The 22157-nt window shown below is 37.8% G+C and overlaps 2 protein-coding genes across 5 annotated transcripts in view; both read left to right on the top strand.

Moving 5' to 3' along the window:
• The first annotated feature begins 299 nt into the window (after positions 1–299).
• Positions 300–11540, top strand: cenpi (centromere protein I). Its single transcript, XM_059515880.1, has 20 exons — positions 300–610; positions 858–995; positions 1133–1251; positions 1644–1751; positions 1859–1907; positions 2011–2057; positions 2180–2269; positions 2369–2500; positions 3530–3655; positions 4647–4767; positions 4895–4989; positions 5219–5336; positions 5597–5661; positions 5918–6027; positions 8630–8765; positions 8946–9070; positions 9915–9963; positions 10454–10672; positions 11095–11136; positions 11265–11540. The coding sequence occupies exons 1-20, from the start codon at positions 448–450 to the stop codon at positions 11403–11405; spliced, it is 2193 nt and encodes a 730-aa protein (XP_059371863.1). The 5' UTR covers positions 300–447; the 3' UTR covers positions 11406–11540.
• Positions 11541–11647: 107 nt separating this feature from the next.
• The window catches only part of drp2 (dystrophin related protein 2), a 146780-nt gene continuing 136270 nt past the window's right edge, over positions 11648–22157 (top strand). For all 4 annotated transcript variants that reach the window (XM_059515878.1, XM_059515874.1, XM_059515875.1 and 1 more), the window contains exon 1: positions 11648–12764. The gene's annotated coding sequence lies outside the window, so the exon portion shown is untranslated. The remainder of the gene's footprint in view (positions 12765–22157) is intronic.

Here is a 22157-nt window from a genome sequence, read left to right as displayed (position 1 = left end):
TTCCCAGTAATACCTTGGAAATAATAGTAATAATAATAAGTAATGATAGTAATAATTATAGTTATTGTTGTTTGATCACCCCTTAGGAAAATTGCTTTTAGACACATTAGCCACGTATCAACCATTTATTTGACTGTGCATCTAATTTGTTTTCTTAATATTTTAAAATATACACAATTGTTTATGTTTGAAAAACAATAAATGCAAATTACGAATTCAATGAAAAATAAAATCTGAAACAACCATATATTAATGACATCTTTGTCGCAGTAAAGCTATTCCGCTTTCAGTTCATTGTGTTCATTGTGCTAGTGGCAGAACAGGAAGTGATGCAGTGCGCATGTTCAAACGGTCGCGGCAGATTTGGCGTTTGGTTTGAATGGGTTACTTCAGCGACCGAGACAAACACGCGAGGGAGAGCAAATAATACTATAATGTAGCGCAAAAATGGCCGATATATCTAACCTGGCGGGGTTAGGCTCCGAGCCGTCCGGAGAAATAAACTCCTCCGTCTCCTCTGCGAGCAACAGAAGTTTGCGTTTGGCAGAAAAAGAAAAGCGAAAAGGCGAGGCGGATCCCTTCGGTCTCGCCGTGAAGTATTTGTCTCAGGGTAAGTGCAGCATAAAACATTATAGAAACGGCGAACAAAAACTATTTTAGAGTGTTACAATTTAACAGAAGGGACGTTTTTTCCATTAATTGTTTTAGTTATTTTGTTTTTGTTCCTTTAGTAACTCTTACAACGACTTCAGGTTTGTTAAGGTCTTTTGTTTATCTGTGTAAGGGTGTAGTAGTCATCAGATACTGTATCACTAGGTGTGATAATATCTGTTTACATGTATTGTTGAATGTTACAGTGGAAGCTGGCACAGTAGTCAGAGGGAATGATGAGCTGGAGAGGAATCTGGTGAGGGTGGAGACAGTGGCTCTCAGTAAGGGTATTCCATCGGAGCTCATCACAGTGCTGCTGGACTTGGCTTTAAGCCTCAATGCAGGTGATATAATTATTAGGGGATGTACAGGTTTCTTCAGCTGTATTTGTTTACATTATAACATGAGCAGGAATTCCTCACGAGAAGCATTTTCTTTAGTTGTTTATGGCACAGATGATTAAATTCAGTTCATCCGACAGGAACTGCGAACTGTACCCGTGTGCTGAAGTTTCTCGTACCTGCCACAGTGGTGCCGCAGGAGGCCATCGTAAAGGGGCTGTCATGGCTGTGTGTAGGGAAAATGCCAATGAATGCACAGGTGAGGGCTGTTGATTGTATCTGGTCATTAGTGAAATGTCTGTCATTTGCTTTTGCTTCATAGATATCAAAATGAGGTATCGGAAATGAAAATTAATACTAAATACTATTTATTCTATATATATATATGTTCATCAAAATATCATAATGTCTCAGTCCTATGGTGGACTGACAGACTTCTCTGAGACTTTGACAGTTATATAGTCCCCACCCCTGCAGGCTTGATTTCATCTGACTTTTAAAAAAAAAAAAATTTATGCATAAACTTCATCTCAAAATCCAATCAACACCCATTGCATAGAACCAAGTCTTGTTTCTGTCCCTGTCAAAATCTGTCACTGCTTCTGTTTCTTTCCTATTTTTGAACACTTGGTTCATATCTTTTCTTTTAAGGTTCTCTTTGTCCGCTGGGTGCTCACTGTTTTTGACCTGATTGACTGCAAAGATGACTTGAGATCCATTTATGGCTTCATTTTCAGCTTTGTGACGGAAGAAAATCTGGTTAGTTGTGCTTTGCAAAGGTTTTTTTTTTTTTTTTTAATTTAGGATATTCCCAGGTTTAGGTTTTCAAATTTATTTACTAGGCTAATTGTATTTTTTCCTTCCAGTGCCCTTTTATTTGCCACTTGTTGTACCTTTTAACCATGCGGGAACATGGTGAGTTGTTGTATAAGTGGTTTAATTTTTTTTATAAATGTTGTAAGAGTACTACATGATGTTACTTGCTTGTTATTCTGATTTTTATTTTCCACTTTTGTAGTTCACCCATACAGAGTCAGGAAACTGTTGGATATTCAGGCCAAAATGGTAAAGACTCCATCTATTAAAATAAATGCCTCCATATCCTTTATTATAAACATAGCTTAACTGTAGTGCTAGAGGATGTTTCATTTCACAAGTACTTTGTTTTCTCCCATTTTTCCTATTAGGGTAGACAACCATTTCTCACACAACTTTTAGCACTCTACAAAGTGTTCAGACCAGACCTAGTGACGCTCTCTCTTCCATCAAGAGTGAGGGTTAGTGTATTGTATTCATTACAGTTTTTTCCAACAAGGCTTTTTTCATCTGCCAGGTGTTTCAGACTCTTAGACCAAGCAATTTTTTTTGCTTTTCAGACTGGATTCAAGAATCACAACTCCACCTGGAAAGTGGCTCTTAGTGCTGTGCAGAGGAAAAACAAGGGTGCTGTTTTAGTTGATCAGAGCCTCAGTCTGGATCTGAAAGAGAAGCCATCCTCCAGAAAGCGGGTAAAATGTCATCTTTGAAATACTGTAAGGAGCTTTAGAGAACACTGACTTGTCAACTAAAGGGTGTTTAAGAATAAAAATGTTAACAGATTTTAAAACACTAGACTTGCCCTAAAGCTGGGCATCATATACTAAATGATGCAGGCAGCATCGCATGCTACCAGACTTTCAAATTGGCCTAAACACAGTGCACTTTGTTTCCAGGAGACCAGTTACCAAATTTGGATGTACTTCTTCCATCATGTTGTTATGTAGTAGTAGTAGCCCTTTATTTTCAGTAGTCACAAGTACCAGCGAAATTAGCCATCATACATACATACGACAAGGAGGTAGACAGGACAGGAAGATAGGAAATTGAGGAAGAAATGTGTGAAGTGACATTCAGCCAAGTATGGAGACCCATACTCAGAATTTGTGCTCTGCATTTAACCCATCCGAAGTGCACACACACAGAGCAGTGAACACACACACACACTGTGAACACACACCCGGAGCAGTGGGCAGCCATTTATGCTGCCTGGGGAGCAGTTGGGGGTTCAATGCCTTGCTCAAGGGCACCTAAGTTGTGGTACTGAGGGTGGAGAGAGAACTGTACATGCACTCCCCCCAACCCACAATTCCTGCCGGCCCAAGAGTCGAACTCACAACCCTTCGATTGTGAGTCCGATTCACTAACCACTAGGCCACGACTTCCCTCGTGTTATTATACAGCATAATATTTAGGAAAGGTAGGAGAAAAAAAACAACACCCAGACTATGCTCCTATTGGGAGTACAGTGTGAGAACAGGAAAAACACCAAAGCACATAATCAATCAATACAAACACAGGACTTTGCAACTGGGGACGGAAACTGGGGGGGTCGTTATTATGACTTATGACTTAAAAAAGTTTTGACTCCTCCAGACTGGAAATTGGGGCAGAATCCTGGCCTTGTATATTCCAGTCTTAAATAGGCAAGTTCTGATATTATATGAATGAAAATGTATCAGTTAATCTATAAACTGAATGTATTTATCTAATGTCCACAGAAACTACATCATCTAGCAATACCTCCCTTGAGCTCGGCATTCGACAGCAACTCCAACAAGAAGGCGTTTCGCCTGCAGGAGCTCCGTTCCTTCAAAGAGCTACTGGAGAACATCCACAATATAGAGGTAATGCACATGTCCTTTACTTGACTTGCAATATAATAGGATATAGATTTTTTTGGCTCTTTAAATGCAAAATTCCATATTGCATAATATTCATCAAAATTACAGGGATCTGCACTACTGTTGTTTGGACACTTGGTGGAGCTAAGCCTTCACAAGACTGATCAGTGAGCATGTCGTCAAGTCTGCTATCTAATTGATATTGCTGCAGAATCTTTCACAGTAGTCAAGTTTTTCAGATGTAAAATAAAATGTTCGGCTTGTTCAATGTTCATCAACACTGTCGTGTCTGTAAGTACTAAACAATATTACACTCTCAATTGGCAAGTCATAACATTTTTACAGATCGGATCCACTGACCTTATAAGCCTTATTTAATCTCTTTTATGGTCTGCAGACATCTATGCTTCATTCTGATTCAGAATACTTCACAAAATGAATATTGTCATAGTGTCCCTGCACCACTTGTTAGGGTGATTTTGCAGTCTGCACTAGGAAAGGATTGAGGAAGAAGCTGGTGGAGTCAGTTATCTGGAAAAAAACAGTTCATTTGTGGCCATGGGGAAAGATCATTGATTCTTTCTCACTGTGGCAACCCCATCATTAGAATCAGTCATTTCTCAGATGAATGATACATTTGCTTGTTAATTACAGAAAGACTCAGCCATGTCCGTTGTCAATCTGTCACTTAGTTTTATTTATTTATTATTTGTTGAAGTCCCATATTGTGAGGCAGCTGTTTGTAGACTGACACAAATTACAGTGTTTGAAAAGAGTGAGAATGTAGAATGGTGGAATGTGTTTCATCTAAACTGTTGTACTAAACTGTCAGTTTCAGTACAGGTCTCAAAGGAGCCAGAAGTATGGCTGAATTGGTTTATTTGCCTCCAGCTGTTTTGACAGCTCTTGGTTATGATATACTGTCTCAGCGTTGTGCAGATGCATGTTATTTAGCATATAGCACCTTCATGTTAAAATCATACCTTGTTTTTAGCTGCCTGCCCAGATGGGTTCGCTTCTGGGATCAGCTCTGGCTCTGCACTACCTGGACTGTGTACAGGATGAATCTGCCTTCCTGCGCCTTAACTTTTGGCTTGGACACTCATTGCAAGAGGGTACTTTTTTCATGTTATAATACCAAACCTTTCCAAGCTTATCTAAAGTCTGTCCCCGCCTTTATAGTTCCCATTCAAATTCCAGTTCAGTAATATAATGCAGTTTATTCTTGTATGTTTTGGGCAGAGTTTTTACTATGTCCCGTGGATGGAAGTTCTGACAGCACTTCTGAAGCCTGCCGCTTCCTGAGCACCATCCTCTTTTCACAGCAGTTCCTTCAGGTACAACCAAGCAACAGAAGACAAGTATTACCCAATAGGAAATTAACCTCAGCAACCTCAAGGTTGAATGTTTAATATTAGAAACATGTGGCAGTTTATTCCACAAACCTCAGGACATCTATCAATCATGTTTTCTGCCTTGCTTTCTTTCTCTTCTGCATTCCTGAATGATCTCCCCACTTGTAAAATCCCACGGTTGACATGGTTTGTATTTGTGCATTGCTCTCAGGAGGGATTCTCCAGCACGGAGAGTTTTCTTTATAAGTTTCTGAGTGTGTGGGACGGCTGTCTACTCCGGCCGCAGATTCTGGATCTTCTAAGTGACATCCCCTTGATGCCAAGCTTCTGTGAGTGTCCCAATTACCTCTGCTGCAACCCGAGTAATTCAAGAATTCCCATTTCTGCTCTCGTAACTTTTTGCATTTGCTGATTTAGTGGCTTTTTATTTTTGTGAAATGCATGTAGTGTTCTAAAAGATGAACCGTCCTTACCTCTAATGATAATGGCATTTTTACATTGTTTATTGATCAAATAAAATATTTTGTTTTTCTTCAGCATTTTATTGGTCAGTGGAAGTAAAACTAACATTTCGTTTCTTTATCTATAGACATGCATAAACTTCTCTTTGAGCCACTGAAGCAACTTTATTTTACATCCACTGTATTTTTCAAGGTTTGTATGTTGTTTCTCTTTCTTTCTGTTTGTTTGTATCAAGTACGAGCATGACCGTGTGAGCCAGGATGTCAATGAATGCTTAAATCGTTCAGACATAAGTGAATTACTCATTCTACACAAAGCCGTGCCATCTTAACACTTCCTGGGATGTTATTTGAGTGGTGTTGTGATTAAGCTCACAGCAGTTGAAAGCCGGATTTTATTTTTTTTCACTCTTATCTGAATGTGCCTTTTCACATTGTCCTTCTCACAGTGTAGTGTCATCGAGTGTCTGAATAGCATGCTGGTGAAGTGGCTGACATGGCATTCAGTCAGCGCATCGGAGGGCGGTTTGGACATCAGTCTTAACAGCAACAGTGCCATGTGAGTATACCAAAGATCTGAAAATAAAATCAACAGTGTTTAATTAGTTATCAACACATTTTCACAACCTATTTAAAAAATAAACAACTTTTCTTTTTGCTCCGAGAAAATGGTATTAACCAATAATAATACAGCCAAAAATGCTTAAATCAGGGTTTCCGTGGAAGAGCCCTGCACGGGCCTCAAATCAGGCCCTAGCCCGACCCGTGTACGACAGCTCATCAAAATTATCAGCCCGAGTCCGACACGAGCCCGTGTTTTTATTTATTTATTTATTTATTTATTAGCTACACAGCGGAAGCCTGCCCTATTTGCAACAATTAAAAAAGGGGTCAGTTTTGTGTTATGTTTCTTTTCATTTCTTTATCAAGTTAATTCAGAAAAATGTTTGGAGCTTTTTTTTTTAAAATGACGATTAACGTTAATCAGCCAAGCTGACAGCGAGTAGCCTAAAACATATTTAATAAATTAAGCCCCTCAAATTAACGCTAATACTTTACTTGGCTACAATAAAATCCATAGATATAAAACACTTCAAGCATATCACACAGACAGTTAGTTTAATAAATGTTTATTTATTAAACCACAGTGAGTAAAATAAAAAAAAAATTGAAATACTGAGGCAGGCTCGCAACAGCGCTCGCAAACGAAATGAGAAATAGCCTACAATCTAAACAAATTAAATTAATTAAAAACAAACTTGCAGGTTATCTTACCTCAAAAATGCACCACAGAACATGTCCATTCTTTTTTTCATTAGTTTCCAACAGTTAAGCGAAAATAAAGTCCAGTCAAATGAAAAGTTAGAACAGTCTCTTACAGAGCATCGTGGAGAAAAAGAATAAGCATCCAGAGTGGAAGGTTTTATAACCCAGTCCTCCTCTCTTCCATCACTCTTCCCGCTGCGCTGAAGACACGTTCGCTGCTGCTGCTGGCGGGACACTAAACACAGAGCGAGCCTTGACAGTTGCGGTAGAAGGGTCTCGTGCTGTTTCCACCATAGCAGCACATCTCGTCCATCACCTTCCATGTTGTGATTGAGGCGCATGTATTGCTGTACTTCATCGTCGTCATCCTCATCCTGCTCCACAATGTTTTCAAACTCGGCCAGCGCTCTCTTCTTTCCTGCGTGGCCCGCAGCAACAGGTGCAGACACAGAAATGCTCGCCGCTGCATGAATAATCATTTTAGAATTATTAGTTGGCCAACTAGGCTATGATTAATACATTAATTTAGAGGCCTATAATAGCTACTACTACAATAAGTGGATATAAGTGAAGTATAATCGTGGGTCACGCTGACGGAAAAGCGTGCGTGCGTGAGACTGTCATGTCAGTATGTCAGTGTAATTATAACGGGTTGAATTATCAGATTATGAAAGTTATGAGGTTATGAAATGTCTTTCTATGTTTGTTTTTCTATCGTCGACGTCAACTTCTCATTTTTTTTTATTTTTATTAATGTCTAAAAATATAAATAGAAGGATAACCCAAAAAAGGCCCGAGGCCCCACCTGCATGTGAGCTATAACGTGAAAATTGGCCCGAATCCCGGCCCTAGGGGCATAAATAAGTCGGGGCCAGTCGGGCTCGGGCTGAAATGCAGGGCTTTATTCCGTGGGGTCAGCTGTCCACGGTAGTCCTTAAGATATCAGCAGAATAAACAAAGTTTTTAAAAATAAACTTTTGACTTTAAAGGCTCAAATGTAAAATGTATCATCTGAACTGTAAATTATGCTTTTTACAGTAATTTTATGGTATTATAGACATTGCCCTACCCTGCTCATATGGTATTCATTTTATGTTCAGGTCTTAAAAAAATCTTAAATTTGAGCTTAAAAATCTTGCAGAAACCCTGTAAATACTTATTCTTATCAATTCCTGATAAAACCCCAGCACTGTTTCCAGTTTATTAGTCTTGGAAACATGTTGCTTTCTAGTATTTAAATAACTTGCAAATGCTGTTGTCTTTAATGTGATTTGCTATTTACAGAATCCACTGAGAGTTTTTAATGACTGTCAAAAACTCACTGTCTTGGAAAACATTGCAGAAATAATCTGAAGAAATGGGACCACGCTCCAGTGATTGTACTCTTTAAAAGTCTTGCCGGAGGTTTACCACTGCAGATTTCTTTATATTTTATATTTAAAAAGATCAATGAAATGCTTCTGTGGTCAGGCTCCGTCTGAACCTCGTTTACCCTAAAAGTGTTCTTTGGAACGGTGTGTAATGAAGTGCGGTGGATTTTTCCCTCTCCTGTCGTGTATTGCTTCTTACTTGCTGCTGATTTGGTTATTTTTTTATTACATTACTGAAGTGCACAGCTAAAGGAGAAATTATGATCAAGGGCAAAACCCTGTTTGACTGCGCCAGTGTGCCATGCATCAATGCAATACCCCCATTATTCCCTTTTTGCTTTGGGTCTCTGTGCTGTGCGAATTGTGTGGGTGCCAAGCCTAGCACAAAGACACATCTGGTGTGTACTAGGTGTGATTTAGTTGATTTATTTTGTACATTCTGCAGGGAAAACTCATTTTTCACATGTTATTTTGTGTATGCTTTCAAAAAAGTGAGTGAAAAGAATAATGCACTCCCCTTCCTAGGACTATGACCTTGTCTGGCTTCATGGACTCCGTTATGGAGCTGGTTCGCTTTGTGGGACTGCTGGCATCTGAGGGACTCCGTCTGGAGAACTGCCATGTTCTTCTGCTCAACCAGACACTTGCTTTCTATGAGACGGTATACTCAGCTTTGATTAACTTAATAAACATGATGTTCTTGGCAAAGTGACATCAACCGAAGTTCCAGTCTGAGTTTTTCTAAGATTTATGTGCTGATTTTCGTCTAGTAGATTTAGTGCAACAAACCCTGCTGTTAATGTCTTTGTGCCAATGCAGACTTTTTTTTTTCAATGTCTAGGTGTGTGACATGTTTTTGAAGTACAGTTTGCCTCTGATCATCATGCCTCCGGCTGGGGTTTTCTACCCAGCTCTCTTTGCCACAGACTCCATCAGCGTGGATAGGCTTGGCTACATCATGTACAGGTACTGTATGTGAGCTATAATAAGCTTTATGGGTCGTTTTATAACTCTAGTAAATCCTAGAGATTTTCTGCTTGAGATGTTAGCCTGGCCATGCTAGATTAAGGGTATCTTCTGGAACATTTGGGTGAATGAGCTGGGTGAAGGGTAAGTTCCTCTTCATTGCATGTGTGGTTCCCATGGCAGTGGGACACCTGTGTGCTGCTGGCTAAACTGCGGGCAACAGCCTGAACCTTCAAATGCATTACATTGTCATGGCATGATGTCTGTAAGCAATAGATGAAATGAAGTATGAAGATTCTTTCATGTGCTTTGGCACGCAAACCTTTCAGTGCTTCTGTGAAGACCTTAAAGGGAAAGGATCACTCGAACATCAAAAGTCTGCTTTTTATACACTATCATGCTAATATGGAAGTGTATCCAAGCAGCTGCTTACCATATAATGAAAGTTGATGGGGATTTACAGTGCCAAGCACCAAAGAAAAGACAATGAACCACACAAATCAAATCAGAACTTGTGAGGAACAATTGTGTTAGGAACAGACCAAAATTTTTGCCCACTTGTTCACTAAGCTTTCATTTTAAGTGCATTACTATCGTTGGCTTAACCCTGCTGAGGGAAAAGTCAAATTCTCAAATAAGTTTACAAACCAGGATTTTAATTCTTTTTTAAGTCTACCAACATTAATTTCACAGCTGTAGTGTATATCTGACTTAAACTATTTTGTCTCTTTTTATATATATATATATATATATATATACATATATATATATATATGGAACAAATAATTCTAGTACAATATGTTAGCTTTATTAATAAAATTCTGTTGTTATATCCTTTTTTCAGATACCGGAAGAATCTGACCTTGGCTAAGAAACAAGAGCAGCAGAGAGAGGTAATGAGGAAACTGTCATAAAATGAACACACAGCAAAGTCATGAAAAGCCAACTGTGTGTATTCAAGAGGTTTTGTGTCTGAATAATTTACTCATAATGGGTAAATTAGAAGGACCTTCAAGCTGTGCTTTTAAGAATTTACAATGAAGCTCCTGGAGGCTATTGCTGTAATCCTCACCTTACCTGCTGGGGATGAAAAGAGAAATTGAGTCTTCTTGATTGAATCCCAGTGAGACAAAGCATGGCACTGGCATTGCAGTGAATAAAATGGCCAAATAATTTCATCACAGCATTACACTTTTGTCATTTAAAATGTATGGGTGATTCTTTTCTCACACTCTAACCCATTAGATCCATTTAGTGGCACCAAGGTGTTATTGTACCACAAGCATTCTGTGGAATTTGAATTTACACTTTGAGCTGAAAAGGTGTCTTGACAGGTGTTGACTTATTCACTAGTTTCATGTGTAATATTTTCTCACATTACAGCAAACATTCCACATTAGCAGAAACACATACAAGGAGTTTAATCGGAACCTTCAAGCCATGGTGAACTCCATGTGGAACTCCTGGTGGTGCATCCCTGGTTCAGATATTGAGATCGACAAGGATCTTATCGCTCTGAGCAAAGTGGCAGAACCATGGTGCCGTTTCGATCTCATCCACCACCCGGCGCTTTTCAGCTATGCCATCGAATTTCATCAGCGGGTGAGAGAGATTCTCACACTAGTGACATTTAAATGCGTGAGAGTTTGTAATAGTACAGTGATGCTGGACTGTCATCTCATTTGGAGCGAAGGAAAGGGACTCCGCTGCGTAAGCTAATTAGATAATTATATTACATCAAGTGTAAAGCCTTGTGTCACTACTGGGGACAGGGCAGCCTCCGATTTTCACTAATAACTTTAGGAATGGACAAGGAGATAAATGTGGTATTAATGTATCTTTTATAGAGGATCCATTAATACAGAATCACATTTTATTATTCATGGAAGCTGTGTGAGACTGGAGTTTTCTTCATCTTTAATAATACAAGTACCTTTTTTGGTCCGACTGCAACATTCAGCAGTGTACTACTGAGATTTAGAGCAAAGGGAGAACAATGAATATTTATGTGTTCTCTTCATCAGTGTTGGCCGGAGAGGAAGAACGTGGATCTTGGTTCTATAAAGGTACTAAAGTTATATAATTTCCCTTTTATTAAAAACTGCTTATTTCAGGTCAACATGAGAGCAAGTTTTTAATCAGTCATATTCTGTTGAGGTATTCCACACCGTAACTCTTCTTTTCATGTTTGCAGATCGGGAAGTACTGGAACTGGTATATGGAGTTTCTCTTTAATCAAGGCTTTGATGGCCTCAACAACTTTATTCGGACCAACACTGGGCATGGCTCCACGTTGAATAGTCAAGAAGAAGGGCAGCCCAAGAGTCAGCCATGATGCTGACAGGAAGTCCAGGTGTCAGTGGTGTTCATAAAACATGTATATATTTTAAAGTCATCCTCCATAAGAGGGCAGAAAGGAACCGCTTGCAGAACTGTAAATACTAAATGTACATTACAAGCCATTTCGTTACTTTCCATTCTTTTCTATAGTGTTGTGTATATTTTTAGCCCTTTTTGCCCTTTTATTTTGCTTTTTGTGCAAAAAAAAAAACGGAACTAAAACATTGCGATTAAATCCCTAATATTTGAAAAAAAGACTGCATTTTACCGCCTTATATAAAACAAAATCCCATTATTTATAACACTTTAAAACTGATGGATTAATAGTCTTGTTTTTTAATTCATGTAAATCAAATGGGCTATGTATCTTTGATCCACCTGACATTAAAATAAATCCTTTGTTCTTAGATCCAGCGTGAGGTAAAACGATGAGGTGCAGGCTTTTGCCATTTTTTGTAAATGATCAACTTTACATTTAACTGGACTTATTTGGGGGACCTAATAACTAGCAGTTATTTATATCTATTGTGAGATTTTTGTTTTAAATCTGTTTTTTAATATTTAAAAACGCATGGTTTTACTGATAAATCTATTTAAAAATATGAATTGTTTAAAATCCTTATTTATTGAATTTAGCATGAATAATTAGGCATTTTTAATAGGGTGTTTTGCTCAAAGACCTCAAAGGTTAATGTCACATTTAATGTGATTTTAATGCAAAAGATAAACATCCTGCCTATCACTAAATCAAACTCTATAAAGACTGCTTCTTTAAAAATCAATAAAGACCATCGTTTTTGCAAATGAACACTAAGCATCGCCCAGGTAACTTGGTCCAAGTGCATCCTAGGAAATCTCAGCATCAAGGCAGTGTGAGCAAAGATCAACGGCTTTACGTTGTACAGCCAGTCCCATAAATGTGAGCGCTTTCAATTCTGCGTGACATGTCGTCGTGTTTATGAAGGGCTCTGGAGATGCCTCGCGACGATATGTCCCCTCTCTGGTTCGAGCTATTTTCAGCGCGAGCGCGTCACGATGGCGCCGTCCAGCAAACTTCATCTGGAGTGAATGAAGAATACGCGCACACCTCCGGGATTACAGCTCATGCGCTATCATGAATTGAGGCAGGTGCACAACTTCAAACGATGAATTCTTCGAGAGCTAAACTGAGTGATCTACCTTGCTCGGCTGATGTCCTTGTTCATGTATGAGAGGTTATTCGATCATCCTCGTCTGCCCGATCATCACTTCTCCACTCTCATCTCGCAGCTTTCCTCTTTTCATCTGAGCGTCCGTGTAAAATGGAAATCTGAAGTGCTCCACTTTCGCAGTTTCTCACCTTTCAAAGAAAAAGGTAGGACTTTATTTGCTGTACCTGACAAGTGTTCCGTGACGATGGTTAGAAACGGTACATTCACGCGAAGCCTCTATCAGTTTAGAGACGCGAGATAAATCAAGCTTTGTGATGTCCGTTATTAATGCAAACTCCTCGATTGTTGGTTTTTAGAAAGGCCTGATGTGGACTGCCTTCTTGTCAAACCGGTTGACATGTGAAGCCAGTGTAGCAGATCTAGTGGTTTATCATCTTGTCCGATGCTCTATTAAGAAAAATATCATGGAAGTGTCGCTTAAATTACGACAGTCATCAGCCGGTGACTTTATGAGCTGAATTAAGCGTGTCTGTGTAACCTGAACGGTAATCGTAAATAATTAAGGGTTCTAGTTCCGATTCTTATCTATTCCTCTTTCATTAATGTAGCTGTTCTTTTAGTACTTTTGAGGGAGAAATATTTATAGGGCAAAGAAATGCAATTCCTAATACATTGTCCTCATCAGTCTGGTGGCGTATAAGATGATTTCAGGTTCAGAACAGGTCTAACGTTAACTTATAAGGAAATACACAATTCTTGCAAAGTGTTTTACGTTTTTTTAAGGGAATGATTTGAAGGGACTGTAAATTAACCCTTTCAAGCATGAATTATGATAACCTCAGTCAGGATTTTTTTCCAATGTGTTTTTATTGCTCTTAGGGCATGAAAAACAAGAATTGATTTTTATTTTATTTTTTTTACAAATTTTTCAAAGAGATCTTCAGATGTCCACTTGAGTGGACCGCATGCGGTTGGTTTAAACTGAAGATATACTGTATTAAATATAAGACAATAATCAAACAGATAAAGTATGTGAATTTAACAAACTAATCAATGCAATTATATAAAATAATGTGAAAACTATAAAATATATGCAAAAAATATAAATGCAAAATATTGCAATGGCTTCATACAACTTCATACAAGTTGCACTTCGCGTATCTATGATATCAGAACATGAGGACGTGATTCCATCAGAATTTTCTACAGCCTGTCAAGGTACAACTGTGGAAACCACTCAGATGCTCCCTCCAGTGCACCAGAGTATGGAGATTTACCCTTATTAGCTGATAATTATGATTATGTTCAAGATGGACATGCACATTTCTATCATAGCCCTCCTCTGAGAAAACCTAGCGATATGTTTTTTCAATCTCATCTGAAATGATCAGTGTTGGGGGTAACGCATTACAAGTAACATGCATAACCCATTCAGATTACTTTTTTGATGTTACAAGTAAAGTAATGTGTTACAAGTAACATGCATTACCTAATCAGATTACTTTTTGATCTAACAAGTAATTAACTACAAGTAATGTGCATTACCTAATCAGATTACTTTTTGATGTAACGAGTAAAGAAACGCATTACAAGTAACATGCATTACGTAATCAGATTACTTTTTGGTGTTATGAGTAACAAAACGCATTACAATAATGCACATTACATAATCAGATTACTTTTTGATGTTATGAGAAAGGAAACGCATTACAAGTAGGCTAACATGCATTATGTAATCAGATTACTTTTTGATGTTATTATTAAAAAAACGCATTACAATAACATGCATTATAAAATCAGATTACTTTTTGATCTAACAAGTAAAGTAATGCATTACAAGTGTCATACATTATGTAATCACATGACTTTTTTCGATGTCAATGAAAATTACATTCTAATAATACAAATACATTTATTTACAGTAGAAAAAGTCAATGCTTTTTAAGTTTTACATTTCAAAAACAATATTCACATTATAATTATGAATTGTAGCTGAAATATAGCCATTGCATGCATGACGTCCACTACAGTGGACGTGTGATTAATCAGAGTTTTCTCTCAATCTAAAATTAAAACTTGGAAAATTTTACTGTGATATGACTCATTAGATATTGCTTTATGCTGCAATATTTTTTTTACCTACAAGAGTCTCCTAGGATAGAAGGAATGGGTGGATATTCTGGAGCAACTTGGCATGTCTGACTGACCCTTGGCCATCTTGGTTTGGAGGGGGAAAAAATCGAAACACAAAGGATTGCCACTTGGTTGCAATTTATAGGATGATGCACCAGGGTCCAATGAAGAGATTGATGTGCAACTTTGTCATAAAAACCCGTGCAAATTCAAGAAATTGCGTTTTTAATAGCTGTCCACTGTAGTGACCACTATGCGTGAAAGGGTTAAACGGAATCATTAGTTTTTTTTTTTCATTTTAAATAAAATATCGCATATAACAGTAACAAATCTCGTGTATTTTTATGAAATCTAACTACTTTAATGTACAATATAATCTCTAGTAACGTTAGGCTATTCGGAAAATAGTCTCGTAGTAGGCCAATTCTAATTAAGCGATGCTTAGTCTTTTTATAGGTAGGTATACACGGCATATCATTCATTCATTTATTGGCATTCATTCATCTATCAAAAATGATTCGTTCGTTTGGAAATCAGACAACACCGTGGTGGCACTGTATGATTTTGATTCAACTAAAAAGAACCGATTCATATGAATCATTCCTCTTTGAATCCGTTCTAAATAAGAACACAGTTCACAAACTTTTAATACTTTTTTGTTGTTGTTCACAGCTAGTGGAAATGTTTCTCGCTGTATTTATTTGTTTGTACTGTGTAAGTAGTAGAATGCAGTCACTCCTCTCTTCTTTCCAGGCAGACAGTACTTCACATTTTAAAAATGAAATGAGTGTGGGTTTTGGCATTCGTCTCCGAATCACGTTCATAAATTTTCAATGTTGTGGCACAGTAGTGTAATATGAGGTTGAAGCTTCTTTAAAAGCACTATTGTGACTCTTGCTTTGATGTTCTTTGAAACGCAGACAGTATTTGGAGCTGGTGGCAGTTCATGCTGAACAGCCACAAAGAGAGGAAAAGTAATAAGCGTCTATCCCTATCTGAGTGTTAGATAGACCGTGATCCTGCTGAAATGATCTAGAGTCATCACTCAGAGTTATCAGCTCATCCTCTTTGTTATTCACATGAGTCATTCAAAGTTTATGCCACTGTCACAGTCCTCTTCCCCTTTTCTTACCCCTGTCCTTTCACTCTTTTTTTTTTTTTTTTTTTTTTTTTTTTTTTTTTTAGATCATGTAAGTTGACCCTTTCCCTTGCGGTCATATTCAGGGTTAAGGAACACAAGAAACCTGGAAAGGAGACGTCAAAGTCATGAATTGGGAACCATGAAATTTCAATCATTTTGTGCAACCTGAAAATACATTTACCAATCATTAAAACTTTATTCCTTGGTCACAGTCCTCTTTCTTTGTTCTTCCCCAAATCATACATGTCCATTCCCTCGCTTGCAGTCGTCAATGTGAATATGTGATGAACAGCGAGTGTTGTGAGATGACACCGTTTTGAATGCACTTTGAAATGTGTTTTGACAAGAACATTTATTGGTGCAGTGCGTTCCACTACACCTCTGAATTGTAACTCATTTTCTTGGTGATTTGTTTTCCCTCTGCACATCATCAGCATGTACTTTTGGACTACATTATTTATTTGCTCAGGCAGCGCCTTGTACGTAGAACTAGGAGGGGAAGTTTACCTTGTTTTTTTGTTTTGCCTCACTTAGAGGAGTGATCTAAAAATGTCAGGAGTTATGGCGACACAGATTCGGCAAGAGAGAAACTTTCTTGAGCGTGTTCAAAGTTCGGTTTGAAGGTTGTGTGTGCCATAATTCAATACGTTTTAAATAAACTAGGTTTGCATTTCCTGAAGGAAATGCCATGCTTGTAATGCAGAAAAGAATAGCATTAAGAACAAGTTTTGGGACTACAACAAACCCCTAACTAGAATGTTTGATGAGTATCAATACAGTGCCTTGCCAAGACCGTGATAAACAAATCTGTGAAGTTTCTTCTAGTCTTGCAAGTTCCTCAGGTGCGGACCATATTATGTTGGTTATATAAATTTGTAATCTTGTTTATCTCCAGTCTGGCTTTTGATGTTTTCGCCGGCAATCCCAAGGCCTCAGTTTGCCTTCGCCGTGATCGGATATACGAACCAGTAGTCAAGGGAAAAAGCAAATATGACTCTGAGCCTATAGAGTTGAAAAGCGGAGTCACGTCCTCAGTCATAGCAATCACTCTTGACTGGCAGCAGCCTCACCAGTGGCCCCATCCCCAGCTATGATGGAATAAAGCATTTTAGTTCTGTGAGAAACGTCTTGGTAATGGAACGTGTCGACAGAGTTGCGCCTTTGATGAGCGTCTTTCTGTGCTTTCCCCTGGCCTTGAGACACATTCTGCTCTCTGGTCGTGAAAAACAGGCCAATCACCCCCCTGTTCCTTTCCATCATCCACGTGCTGAGTTGAAAGAGGATGAGCAGACCGAAAGAGGCGCAAAGAATGAGGATAGAAAAGCAATTTGCTAACTCCATAAATCCAGCCACCTAGGGTACCTGACCCCAGAGATAGAAGCAGGAGGCCATTATTTAAACTCGGGTAACCAATGCTCTCCTATTAACATTGAAAGGGCTGGTGTCTGCTGCTTGTCTGCAGCGGCACATTTATGCATTTTATTTACTGCCTTGTACCGCTTCATGTGTAGGGCTCCCAGAAACCAGTTCAGACTGAAACTCAGAAGGCGCCCCCTTAATATGGATTGATAAGGGGACTCTGTTTGTCGCTACCAGTTGGAACTGGATGTTAAATTAAAATAAAGGTGATGCCCAAAGCCTGTTTTCTGTTGTTTGAAATGGTTATGTGTGTGTTGGTTGGAGAATGAAATGGATGCAAAATCAAAACAAAAAAGCACATTTTGTGGGGGTGGTGTGGTGCAGTGGTAACACTCTGGTCTGGTGACCAGAAGCATGTTGAATCGATTCATGTGTTGTGCATACAAGGAGTTATCACCGTTGTACCTCATATAAGACTATACTGGAATCCACTTTGAATAAAAGCATCTGCTAATTAACTTATTTTTTTGGACTGTGTAAGTACTAACTGTTTGGAGTCTGTAAGCTGTTAAGTCTCTTAAGCTCACCAATGCTTTAATTATTTATGAAAAAAAATGGTGTAACACGATCCTTCAGAAATCATTCTCATGAGTTGGTTATGGCGCTTAAAAAGATTTCTTTATTATAATCAGTGTTTCTGTTGCTTAATATTTTTGTTCTAACCATGATTCATTTTTTTCTTTACTACTTCTACTACTACTTACTACTACTACTAAAAGTAATTTCAGTTGATATTAATTATAATAAAGTGTAATAAAATTTAAAGTATTGCTTTTCAATTAATTACTTGCTAGTCTATAAATTACTAATAATTTATTAATTTTTTTACTTAAAAATCTAATGATGATATTTTTTCTGAGAAACCCAGATGTGGTTACTTATGGCGGATTGTCCAGGCAGCTCATTTCCACAACCAGTAAGTGAATGGTGACCATAGCTGACAAACAGGATTTTACATTTACAGTACATTAATAATTTAGCAGATGCTTTTATCCAAAGCGACTTACAAATGAGGAGCAATCAAAGACTTGAAAATGATAGAAGCATTCAAACCAACCAGAGAGAAACAATATATAAGTGCTGTGGCAGTAAAGGTTTTAATTTTTTTTTTATAATAAAAAGTAGACCGAAAAATATACAATAGATAGCTAGTGTAAGAGGGTCAAGTTAATTTTTTTTAATAATAAAAAAAAACAAGTAGATATAAAATAAAAAGATTAGAGATTGCCAGTGTTGGACGGTCAAGGTTTTTTTGTGTTTTTTTTTAAGGGGTCATATGATGCAATTTTCTTATTTTCCTTTCTCTTTGGAGTGTTACAAGCTCTTGGTGAATAAAGAAGTTGCAAAGACTGAAGTCTTAAATCCAAAGAGAGATTCTTTATTAACGTTAACACTCGTCCACACCCCCCTGAAACGGCTCGTTCTAACACACTCCCACATATCTACGTCAGTATGTGGGAAGATTTGCATATTTGCCGCCCAGATGTTCGCAAAGAAAGAAGGCATACCTTTTATTCTCGTTGTAATATTGTCATTGCTGCCGCCACCATGTCATATAGACACTGTGTGCTTAACTGTGAAAGCAAACTACTTTGGCCTTCCAAAAGAGGACGATATCCGCTCCGTCATGCCTGCAGCTGATCTGTTCTGGTCACTGAGGAAATACATCAACTTTGTACTGTTGATTACCAAGTTGGCTTTCACCGTGGATGAAGCGCCGTCCAGCCCGGGGTCGCCACATGTGGTTGCTGCAAGACCAAGGTACGCTCCTTCGTAGAATCCGCCTGCCACACCATTCTCAAGCCGCCTGCCTCTGCTCATTCAAGCCGGCTGCGTCTCACTCAAGAATGTGGTTTGTGATGTTGTTCCGTTGAGAAAGCGAAACTACTTTGTTTTTGCCTTCCAAAAGAAAACGGTACTAGAAATCATGTTTATAATGGGTTTTATGTTTTTGTCTCATTGCTCCGGCTGGACAAGGCTTCACAATATGTTAAGAGGCATAACATTTCCGTCTCGCGCTTGAGGTATTTGGCCACACTTTTCAGAGAGATGAGACTTGTGAAAATTGATGCGTTTCAGAAGGCGGGGCATAGAGAAGAAACGGTAATGTACAGTATGTGTAAAATGTTTTTTTTTTTTTTTTTTTTTCTTAAACCGCATAAACACATTTTCATTACACCAAATACACAAAATCATGTTATTTTTAGCAGCATCATATGACGCCTTTTAAATAAACAAGTAGATAAAATAGAAATGGAAAAAAGTGTGCTACACTGTAAAAAAAAAAATAATAATAATAATCTGCAAAATTTATGGTAAACAAAAAGCTGGCGCCTGTGGTTGCCAGAATTCTACTGTAAAAAAATATGGAAACGACATTGTAGGTTTTGCCTTAAATTTGCAGTTAAATACCGTAATTTTGTTAACTGGTAATGTTAATATACCAACCTATTGAAGAACTGAAATCTGTTTTGTACCTTTGTAATTCACTGATATCCACCAAAAGCAAGTGGTGATGAATAAGTCACATGGTGAACCAAAGCCCATCACAAGCACCTTTTAAATAATAACATGTATAAAAGGTGCACAGTCTCATTCACACAAGCACTAAACACCATTCATGGTGAGACTCATTAAACTGAAATATGCAATGAACATTAATTTAACAACATTATATGTAACACACAATCCTAATAAACATAACATATAAGAAAAAAACAAGAAGAAACATAGTTGTAAAAAAAACATTCAAACTAAATTGGAAATGCAACACAGAGAACTCTGGGAACATCAGTTTACGTTTTTTTTTACTGAAAATTTTAAATTTAACAGGTTTGTACTGTAGCATTTTCACAGTTTTTTACCATAAAATCACAATCATTTTTTACAGTGTAGTGTTAGACAGTTACGTATTTTTATTTTTTCATATAATAGAAAGTAGATAAAATAGTGCTATTTTTCGAGGTAAGATTATCTGTGAATAATAACTTGAAAATAGTGCACAATTCATATGGATCACTTTTATGATGCTTTTATGGTGCTTTTTAAAGGTTGACACCTACTGCTTCCCATCTACTTTTATTGTATGGAAAAGAGCAGGTCAGACATTTTTGCTAAACTGCTTTTTTGATGTTCCACAGGAGAAATATTATTGTACTGTTTTGTAGTGACTTAATGGTGTGTAAACAATCTCAAAAATTCCCTTTAAGGGTTTAGTACTCCTTGCAGAAAAAGCAGATATTCTGATGTCCCTTGAGAACAAAGTCTTGTTTTTCCTTCAAATGGAAGAGGGACCTTCATTGAACTCATAGGTCATTTAAAGACAAAGTTGAATAAAGGGTGAGTAAGTGTTAGATGCACTTGATTCCTGGTCACTTTTTCTCTTTTATCTGCCCACTTGTTTATGGAGTGAGACCCTACTGTCTCAGTATTACAGATGTGTGCTCTGAAAAGATATCAGGCATTGAGCAAGGTCTATCAGTCTGACGCTTATGTGGCTGAGTGAGAAATGGCAGTATTTCTTCATCCCTGTCATCCGTAGGTATGTTGATGAATGTACCTTTGCTCTCCTGTTTTGTCAGACACGCTGGCACGCAGAGGGAGATCAGACCAGAATGCAATGTCACCTCTTTAAATAAATATTTATGGTTTCCCATATTTTAACAGTGACAAAGGACAGATGGAATATGAATCCGATAGTAGTAACCGTGTTTATACACAGTGAAGATGCTGACTCTGGCGTTGTTGGCTGTTTTGATTTAACCAAACTTTTTTAATTGCTCCGTTACATTAAAATTTTAAACGTAATGAGTAGACAGTTTTTGGGCAGTAATTTGTATAATATGACTGTAATTTATTCCTAGTACAAAGTACACTGTCCAGTGAGTCAGGGAGTCCCACTGAAAACATCCCAGAATGCACTAGAAAAATTTGAGTTTTGGCTGCTTACTATTTCACTATATTTCACATTATACGTTATATTAGACAACATAGTGATTTACAACTATAGAATGGAATAAGATGCAGCCAAAGTTTCTATGGTTTTCTGATGAGTTCATCACCTCATATACACAGAGCTGCTTTTATATCACCACAAACACCCAGTCATGCATCAGTGGTTGAGAAAACTGCATTAGACTGGCATTGGAGGGGCTTTTAGAGCAGGTTTATCAGAGATTGCAGCACTCTCCTGTCTTACTGCATGAGATTGTTACGGACTGTGACGCAAACTGCTACCATGACTTGCAATCAATAACATTAGTGCATTAGAGCGGACTGCTGCAGTGCATTCATTTTAATATGTCTTAATGGCTCCATGCATTTAGCAAATTTGTATGTTTGACCATCTCCGCATGCTGCTTTTTTTCTGGAAGAACAGTAGCTACCATTTAAACACACTAATTTGAATGTAATTGCCTTGGTTTCGTTTTGTGTCCAGGGCAAGAGGCATTGATCTTTTTTGTTGTGTGAACAGGTATGTTAAAACTGATTTGTTGGAGCTGTTTTTTCCCTTTGGATTGTGATAAGTAATGGAAGTAAATATAATAATAGCTTTTTGTAGTGTAACTTACTCACCAAAGGCATAATTGGGTGACACTCAAATGTATAACACATATAAATTGGAATATAAATGCAAACTTTTAGGTGTGTTAAAAGAAATTTCATCTAAAATGAACATTTGCTGAAAATGTCCTTGCTCCCTGGCCATCCAAAATGTACTGTTTTTGTTAATCAAGAGCAGATTTGGCCAAATCAATACCAATTGATGCTCTGGAATGAATGGGTGCCATTAGAATGAGAGTCCAAACAGCTGATAAAAACTTCTTAATAATCCACCAGTCCATCAATAAACATCTTGTGAAGCAAAAAGCTGTACATTTGTAAGAAACAAATCCACCTTTAA

This window comes from Carassius carassius, chromosome 29 (genome assembly GCF_963082965.1).
Source record: "Carassius carassius chromosome 29, fCarCar2.1, whole genome shotgun sequence".
Lineage (NCBI taxonomy): Eukaryota > Metazoa > Chordata > Actinopteri > Cypriniformes > Cyprinidae > Carassius > Carassius carassius.
Note: the sequence above shows the minus strand (reverse complement) of the source record. Positions and strands in the feature narration are given on the sequence as shown.

What these genes read in the sequence shown, in the direction of transcription:
- cenpi (XM_059515880.1), top strand. Translation starts at nt 448, where the DNA reads ATGGCCGATATATCTAACCTGGCGGGGTTAGGCTCCGAGCCGTCCGGA. An exon ending in TTTCACAGCAGTTCCTTCAG is followed by an intron (nt 4,990 to 5,218) that starts GTACAACCAAGC and finishes CATTGCTCTCAG; the next exon opens with GAGGGATTCTCCAGCACGGA. An exon ending in CCATCGAATTTCATCAGCGG is followed by an intron (nt 10,673 to 11,094) that starts GTGAGAGAGATT and finishes TCTCTTCATCAG; the next exon opens with TGTTGGCCGGAGAGGAAGAA.